Source organism: Ursus americanus, chromosome 29, assembly GCF_024610735.1.
Source record: "Ursus americanus isolate L20-20 chromosome 29, mUrsAme1.1.p, whole genome shotgun sequence".
In the NCBI taxonomy this organism is placed as follows: domain Eukaryota; kingdom Metazoa; phylum Chordata; class Mammalia; order Carnivora; family Ursidae; genus Ursus; species Ursus americanus.
The window spans coordinates 27,431,198-27,440,761 of NC_142155.1; the positions used below are offsets into that span (position 1 = coordinate 27,431,198).

The window sequence follows — 9,564 nt, forward strand, 5'->3', positions numbered from 1 at the left end:
CTTTTTCATAAGGTCAAATCCAGCAGGGATCAAGATTTGGCTGAACGTTGTCTTGCTGCACTGACTGAATGTGCTGCCAGTGGAGATGGGAATATTCTGGCTCTTGCAGTGGATGCAACTCGTGCAAGGTGAGGGTATTTAAGTTTGGAGATTTCCAAATACCAGAAGTTGACCAGTTTGGCTTTTCAAAGTGTATTTAAATAAAAGGTTCATCGTATAAACCATGTGAACCTAAACGAAAATATTGTAAACTCAAATGAAGTTAGTTTTTATTTTTCTTAAGTATCTATGCACTTACAGCATTCATGGTTTTTTTAAACATATAAACATTAAGAGGCTTTAATCTTCTTAAATAAAATTTAAAAATGTAACATTAACATTTAAAATATACCAAGCATAAAGTCCTCAGGTTTTGAGAAAGTCTATGTTACAAGGGAAAATAACTTCAGGTCATTAGTAACTAGCTAATGTAGGTCTAAACATTTCTACAAATAAATGAATAAAACAGGGCAAAAGTGATTGCTTTTGTCAAATTCAGTTACTGGCAAAATAAGGTAGTGAGAACTGTTTAGGTACGTGTACTCATTTCCCTCTCCAGAGAAAAGCTGGAAGCTGGTCATTTTAGCAGCTAGATGGTAATGAATTATAAATGAACTCATGTATGTTCTTCACCAAGGGCATCATGAAACCTTTCTGAGCAGGAAACATGCTTAAGCTCTCCCCTTTCCTTCACTGGATGAAAGGTAGCATGCTGAGCACCCCAGGAACTCATTTGCCACAGTGTGGTTCAGGACACAGCACAGCCGGGCGGCCAGCTAGACATTTTATTCATGCACAGTACTTGGCTATCACCAGGGTTTGAGCAGATAGAGCGTTATTCATGATACCCTGGGGTCCCTGTTCTGTAAGCATGTGGTGCTATTAAAGGTGTATTAAAAATCAACAAATAGATCCTGTACTGTAACCACAGAAAATTTTCTCCCAATACATGATGTCACTAAATGAATTATTTTTGCTTTTGTTATTTATTGCTTAATATAATGAACTTTTTTTTTTTTAACATGTTGTTTTAAGTGCTTAAAGGGTGGAGTAAATAGTATGTGGGTTGGGTTTTTGTTTTTTGGGTTTTTTTTTTTCCAGTTTTAATTTCTTAAAAGAAATAAAACTTCTGCTTACAGTCCTCTAATGGTCTCCCATGCCTTTTAAATTAAAACCTAATCTTACCATGGCCTGCAAGATTGTGTGAGATATGACTCTGCTTCCTTCAAATGCTGTGTCCCCAGTGTCCTTCTTTCTAGTTGTAGAACAAAGAGCATGTTTTTCTACCTCTCGAACTTTTGCATTTAGTACTTTCTTTTTCAAACAGTTTTCCCCCTTATATTCCCTTGAGTTTCTCCTTCTCATCATTTAGGTCTTAGTTAAAAAGTTATTATCTTCATATCTTCAATATCTTTAGAATAGCTTTCCCAGTGTGTTCATAGTGCTTATTAGCATATGAAATTCTTATTAATTCATTTGTGTGCATGTGTATTGTCTATATCCCCTGACTAAATGATAAGCTGTGTAAGAGCAGGTCATCCCCCCACTCCCACCCCAGTCTTATTTATCATCATATGTCTAGCACTTACCATGCTTGGCCCATATTAGGCACTCAATAATTGTTGAATGAATTAGTAAACAAATAGATGGAATATGCTAAAAGACTTACTTTCTATCAAAATGTATTAGCAGGAGGGGCCCCTGGGTGGCTCAGGCAGTCAAGCGTCTTGACTCTTGATTCCAGTTCAGGTCATGATCTCAGGGCTAGGAGATCAGGCGCTGTGTTGGGCTCCACACTGGATGTGGAACCCGCTTAAGATTCTCTCTCTCCCTCTGCCTTACCCTCCTCTCTTTCTCTCTGTCTCAAAAAAAAAAAAAAAAAAAGTATCAGTGGGAACTTTGCTCTCTTTACCTATCTGTATTGTTAAGTGGTGAATTATACAGTAACGTTTACATGCTTATTTACTTATAGTTTTTAAGTCATTCAGTTATTTTTTAGTTAACAAATGTTAAAAAGATTATTGTGTATAAAGGCATCCAGAATCATTCTTCGTAAATATTCTGAGGAAAGATGCTTTCATCAATGTAGTAAAAAAAAATTCTTATTTAAGCGAAATAGAGAGAGACAAATACCATAAGATTTTTGATAGCATATTTTTTACTTAGGTAATAAAGTATATCTAATTATATTGAATATTAAAGTAAGTAAATATTTTTATCTCAAATGATGATGTTAATAGAATCTGTATTTTATAATTTTAATATTTTAGATGTACAGTTGGAGAAATCACAGATGCTATGAAAAAGGTGTTTGGTGAACATAAAGCTAATGATCGTATGGTGAGTGGAGCATATCGCCAGGAATTTGGAGAAAGTAAAGAGATATCATATGCTATCAAGAGGTAATATGTGAGATTTCTTTCACTAGAATGTCTTTTCTGTTAACATAATCCCTGTGAATCAACTACAGGCTTAATTTTCTCACACACCATTTGGAAAATGTTTGAATTGACTTTCCTGTTAGTCTGTAGTTTTACTGATGTAGTATTTTGAATTTTCACCATAGTTCCCTTTAGGAGTTTCTCATTTAAAACAAATGTGTTTTTTTTTTAACTAACATTGATATTGCTTCATATCTCCTACGTACTTCTATTTCAGTCTCCTTACTACAGTGTACTTTAATATTTTCCTAAGTTTATTCAAATTGTTTAATTGCTCAAATAATTATAAAATAATTTCCTGTTTGAAAATAAGTATTTGGTTGCCATTTATGCATAAATTAAAATCAGGCTTTTCTAACTGACAGTAAATAGCACTGTCAAACATGATTAGGAATTATAAATTAATATAAATTGATCATACTTCCCAGGTGTAAATATAGCTTCCTGATGATTTTTTCTCAGCCTTTTTAATAAATATCCCTCTTTTTATGTTGCTAGTTATAAATGAGATAAATATCAAAACATCCAAGTTGAAAGTCATCAAAATGGAACTTTTTTTTCTTTTAACAAAAACAAATGTAGTACTTTTTAATGTGGGGCATAAATTTATTGATTTAAGCTGGCAGATATTTTGATTATATGTCATTAGAAGGCACCGCATTGCAGTCAGCTTGGAGGAGTTCACACTTGTGATGAGTAGGTGAGATACAAACAGTTCAAAGCAACTAGTGAGTCACATTTGTATAAATGACTCTTAAATAAATATTTATATACTTATATTTATACAATATTTATATTGTATAAATGACTCTTAAATAAATATTTATGCATATTATACTCTGGAGACTGGCTTTAAGAAGGTGAAAAGTTGTCATTTCCTCACCTTGCTTCACTGTGATTTCTCGAGTGTTATGGGCTTATTAGCTGTGCCATCTTTCAGACTTTGCTCTAAGGGGAAGGTGGTAAGCATATCCAGTCTTTAATGGAATTCTCAATTTAAAATAGAGATATTCACAAAATATGAGTAAACAGATATAAAAGGGTGTTATTTTTATTTTATTTTAATTTAATTTTTTTTAAAGATTTTATTTATTTATTTGACAGAGAGAGATAGCCAGCGAGAGAGGGAACACAAGCAGGAGAGTGGGGGAGGAAGAAGCAGGCTCCCAGTGGAGCAGGGAGCCTGATGTGGGGCTCGATCCCAGGACCCTGGGATCACTCCCTGGGCTGAAGGCAGACACTTAACGACTGAGCCACCCAGGCACCCCAAAAAGGTGTTTTTAAATAAACTTGAAAGATTTGCTGTGAATAAATCATAGTTTGTATGTCTTACCTTGGGACAATTAATGTATAAATTGTATTTTATAATTATTACTTTTTAATAACTGCTATATTTTAAAATGTTCTTAGGGTTAATAAATTTATGGAACGTGAAGGTCGCAGACCTCGTCTTCTTGTGGCAAAAATGGGACAAGATGGACATGACAGAGGAGCAAAAGTTATTGCTACAGGATTTGCTGACCTTGGTTTTGATGTGGACATAGGTCCTCTTTTTCAGGTATTGAAAATTGTTGGGGGAATTTCAAAAGAATGTCATAAATCACTTATACTTAGAACAAATAATGATAAGATGATAAACTGTGATGATGTTTTTCAAGTTGTAAAAGAAGAAAATGAATTCAACAAATTCCCCAATTTATTTTTGAACGCATATAATCCAGTTAATTATGACAGAAATAGGAAATTAATGTAATTTATGTTAATGTACTTGTTTCTCAGACTTTGTAAAAATCAGTATCAGTAACTAAAATTGTTAGTAGGCGTCTGAAACTGAAGGTTACTTTCAAAAATCTTATTGTATCATTTATTGAGATTTGACTGATAATTTGTGGGAAAGATAGCCCACATTGGATTGGTGGAAAGTGCTTTGAAAGGGGAATCAAGCATCAGAATGAGAGCTCAATTCATAATTAGATTTTCTCTTCTTGTCACTCTCCCGTAGTATTTTATTTAATCACAGAATATTTAATCCAGCAGGCTGATAATTTGTTGGAAGTAAATGAAGCTGAAATTTTCTATAGAGAGAGACAGCAGTCATTCTCTACAAAATATCTTTGGTTGAGTACACTGTAATAACTTTCATATTAAAAGCTTTTTCCACTATATATTTATTGATCATCTACCAAATGCTAGGTTCTTAGTTGAATAAGATATCATTTTTGTCGTCAGGGAGATTACAGACTCCTAACAGAAAGAGATTTACTTACCAGTAATCACAACAGAGTAATAATTAATGTAATTAAAGTTTGAATAAGGAACTTGTCCACATATTCTAGGAACTTATGGTTGAGCTGTGCCTTTTGGAAGCCTGGAGAGCAAGGCAGGGAAGGACATGCGAAGAAGGGTTGGTTTGGGCAGAGGTGCAGAGGTGCAAAGTCATGGAGGCATGATGCTTTCAGGTGACTGTGAGATGTTAAGTACAAATAGAATACAGAGCTTAGGATGATATGTAGATTACGATGAATAGCCTTGTATGTGCCATTCTAAGAAGTTTGAACATTATTCCAAAGGTGTTTAGGCAGAGTAACAATCAAATGTATACATTAGAAAGCTCACTTTCCAGGAAAATCACTTTCTGAAGTGGAGAGGAGCCGTGACTAGATGCAAGGAGTCCAATTAAGATGTTCAGTAACCTGAGTGAGAAGCAAGGCAAGCCTTAACCAAGGCACTGTCAGGGTCTTAGCAGAGGTCGGCTAGGATTGTGAAGAAAATTTAAAGAAGGACCATTTACGATAAGGAGGCAGGCTTAAGAGAACCGGCATATGGAACATTTAGATGAAGATGACCATGAAAGTTGGATATGCATTTCTGGAGCGTAGAAGAGAGGCTTTAGGCCTCCATTATAAGTAAGATTTTGAGACTTGTCAGTGTATAAATGGTACCAAGACCATGCAAACTGATTTAACTTCCCATCAAGAATGTATATTGCAAGATGAGAACTTGAACATTAAAAGGAAAAAGAGAAGGAGGAAGCAAAGAAGGGGAAGGGAATGGGGTGAGGAGTGAGATAAAAACTGAGGAAGAAGGACAGTTTCAGGGAAAAGGAAGTACTGTTACTCCACACTGTAGATGGGTCAACAAAGATGAAGACAAAGAGTATTTGTTGCATTTTTACCAGCAAAGAAGTAAATGTTCCCGAAGAGACCCATCCCCTGTAGAATCTGTAAGAGTTTTCCCTTTTTGAATTTTATTTTTTTTTATTATGTTCAGTTAGCCAACATATAATACATCATTAGTTTTTGATGTAGTGTTCAACAATGAATTTTTAAATATTACTGTAAAAAGTCTAGAAGGCGTTTTTATTATGAAGAGTTAGCCTGAACTTGTGGAGATAACATCTTTGAACTGTGTTGGTAGGTAAATTCATAAATACATTTAAGCTAGGTTTTGTTAAGAACCTCAAATATATTTTAGATTAAATAAAGGTATATATTTAGATTGCTTTCATTCTTCCTTTCAGTTGAATACTTTCCCATTCTCGTTTTTTACTTATATTCTACTACCCTTTTACTTTAGCTTTTCGTTTGTTTTAGAGAGGGAGAGAGAGAGAGAGGAGGGGGGGACAGAGGGAGAGGGAGAGAAGCAGATGTCCTGCTCCCCGGGGAGCCCGATGTGGGGCTTGATCCCAGGACCCTGAGATCGTGACCTGAACTGAAATCAAGAGTCCAGCGCTTAACCAGCTGAGCCACCCAGATGCCCCTTTGTTTGTTTTAAATAATGACCAGAATATTTTGTAATCAGCTTTTGGGAAATATTTTTTACAAAATAAAAGTAATTAAAAACAATTGTTGTCATCCATTGGCACTTACAAGAATTTTTCAAAGAGCTGCAAGTTCATTTCCCCATTACATGCCATCTATTAAAATATAATTTGACCTTTTAGTACCACCAAATTTGTTAACATAAAACTTTGTCATTAAAAATAGAAAAGAAAAACTTACCTGTGGATGAAGGTACTTACCTGCAGTTCTGTGTCTGAATTAAGTAAAATTATATTTGAAGTTTTAGGATGTTCACTATTTGATAACATAAAATACATATTTGTATTTGTTAACATAAAATACTATTTGTAACATAAAATACAGTTTAATACATATAAGCATAAAGCATGGAACTGAATTGTTAAGTGGAATTTTAATCTAATGAATTTTGGTAACATGGATGATGTGAATGACCCATCATGGATAAGTCAATTAAATTTCTTAATGCATCATTACCAAGAATATGCACATTTTCTTAAATGTTTTAATTTCATAGGTTATATTTTTCACAGACGGAAGGTTTCCAGTATGCTGTGTAATTTACTTAGAGATATTCTTGAATTTGGCTTCATTACCGAAAGCATAGGATCTTTTGTTTTCACACTGAAATTATGAGCGTTAAAATATTGCAAAACTAAGGAAATTTTCAGATTGTAATAATTTTTTTGATCTTATAATTGTTCAGTGGTTTCTGAGATAACTTTATCCTCCCCAAATTTCTCAATATACTTATATTTACAATGAGAAACTTGTAGGTGTCTTTTATATGAAGTTATTTAAATACATGCAGATTATCAAAGCAAATGTCGCAGACTCTTTGCAGAGAATGAATATGATTCTGGGTAATTCAGTTAATAATTGAATACTTGAAAATATCCTTTATGATTCTGTATAGTATACTGGTTAAATCCAGTTAATAATGAAGAACAGCTTTCTTGGCACCATTCCTTCTCTTGTTTATGTATTTGCCAGGGTGTTGTAGCCCCTTAACTGTTTTCTAGAGTTCTCATGTTATTTTGATTCATATGGCTGTCAGTTCAGTGTCTTCATAGGAGACCAAGGTCCTGGGCTTCCTAGTGTGCCATCTTGCTTCCCATTCCATTTTAAAACCTAAGAGTCACATAGATACTATACCATGTTGTCTTATACTGCTCAACCACTCAATAAATGTTGATAAGACAACAGATTTGTTTTTCAAAAATTGTGATGTGAAGAGATAATATATTTTGCCTATATTCCTTATCCTAAAAGGTTTTTTTGGGAACTATATTTTGGTGTGACTTAAATCTAGTTATAAATTCTAGGGCTAGAAGTAAAGACAACACTGGTGTTTATTTTATCAATTGGTTGAGTTGGTATTTATGATTTGAGAATGATGAAATATGAAGTTATATTCACTTCAAGATTTTTAATGAGGAAAACCATGGAATGCCAATTATGTAGATAATAGTTTTAAAATACTCTTTGGAATAAATGATGATTTGTTTCTTCCCCGTGATTGTTTAGACTCCCCGTGAAGTGGCCCAGCAGGCCGTGGATGCAGATGTGCACGCTGTGGGTGTGAGCACACTTGCTGCTGGTCATAAAACCCTAGTTCCTGAGCTCATCAAAGAGCTCAACTCCCTGGGACGGCCAGATATTCTTGTCATGTGTGGAGGGGTGATACCACCGCAGGTATTGTTCATCTATATTTTCCTAGTACTGTGATGGGAATCCTGAGTAATATTAGTTTATATGTAGTTCCCCTTTAGTGTATACATTTATTAAAGATATATTTGCTGTAGATATTGATCTAAATTATTTCCTGGTGATTTTCCTAAGTAAATTTTACTAAAAAAGTAGGCGATGTTGTTTTCTATTCAAGCTATATTATAATTCATTGTGTATGACTTAACAATTTACAAAGCTTCTATGAGGGAATTACCTCTTTGCAAACTAGTAACCTAGATAGAGATCTACTTTCTTCATGTTCAGTAAAGAATGACGGAAAAGAAACAGGGTAAAAGTAATAAAATCCACAGGTATAATAGAGAGAAATGGTAAACACAGTGCATATGTGTCAACGCCTAGGCACGGACAGGGAGCACTCTTTGTCGTGGTGATGAAGTGGGTCCTTCGGTTAACCCGTCGGCAGCACTTGCTTCGGTTGTTTGAGAGCAGCTACCTTGTTCATTTCTTCCATGTTTCCACCGCGACTGTTGTTCTGACTCAGAGCTGTATCAGTTACATGGTCTTGTAAAACGTCTTTTCCATTAAAGCTAATTTGATTGGGGTGTAGTTTTCTTAGAGTCAAAAATATCCTAATTCAGAAATAAATGGAATCAGCCTGTCCTGAAAATTCAATAATTTGAATTTCCCCTGATTGGGGAACAGGTGGATTCTTGAACAAAAATGTGGTTCATCTAAGAAAAGGAGAAATGAACGCTAGGTAACAATCAGTGATGTCAGTTCATTTATTAATGGGGAGGGGGATACCTTCCATATATTACCTTACCTGTCAGTAAAAATAATTAGTTAGGATATAAATTTGGTCTACTTCCAATCCAGTTTTTAATTATATCAAGTTTTCCTTTTTATTGAGAATGGAAAAAATAGAGGAAGTGTATATGATATTGCTCCAAGTAAATAATTGATAGAAGCTACAAAGACCCTTCCACTAGAGCAGGAATCTCTCAGTGAAGTGTGATCTTATGTCTAGGTCTACAGTGTTTTTTCCTCCATATCACTCAGAATATAAAATAGTGACTTATATACTACTTATGAAATCAGAAAATACATGCATGAAATCGTGAGGTTGAATATAATGTGGGGCTAGCAAGCAAACTATATATTATTTATTCTTTCTAACAACGCAGTACTTAAGGTGATATAGTCAACACAAAACTGCTTTTGTTAACATACTTGCCTGTTATTTTCACAAATATAGTTCACTATATGGGAATATAAAGGACGTTTATTCTTTATTGTCTATCTATGGAAACTTTTATCTGTATTGCAGTTTTAGAGTCTATAGTATCTAAGCTCTTAGATGTGATATTAAAATTTAAGAACCAAAATAATTAGGCTGCACAAAATATTGGAATTGCACTATGAGTTGAGAAAAAACACAGACCTGTTACCTAAGTGAGCTGACATTTTCAAGAAATATATGTCACAGAATTTGTATTAACCCTCTGGATATTTGAATTACTCAGAACATCTGTAGATGTTTTCCATACTTTTCTCCCTGTGAGTTTAAAGACTAAAGATTATTTTCTGTAATG

The 9,564-nt window shown here is 34.2% G+C and overlaps 1 protein-coding gene across 7 annotated transcripts in view; it reads left to right on the plus strand.

The window, feature by feature from the left end:
- MMUT (methylmalonyl-CoA mutase) overlaps positions 1-9,564 on the plus strand; it is a 50,095-nt gene that overhangs the window by 20,384 nt on the left and 20,147 nt on the right. For all 7 annotated transcript variants that reach the window (XM_087857037.1, XM_087857040.1, XM_087857038.1 and 4 more), the window contains 4 exons: positions 13-128; positions 2,310-2,441; positions 3,891-4,038; positions 7,808-7,975. In XM_087857037.1, the coding sequence (XP_087713163.1) occupies positions 13-128; positions 2,310-2,441; positions 3,891-4,038; positions 7,808-7,975 (564 nt within the window). The remainder of the gene's footprint in view (positions 1-12; positions 129-2,309; positions 2,442-3,890; positions 4,039-7,807; positions 7,976-9,564) is intronic.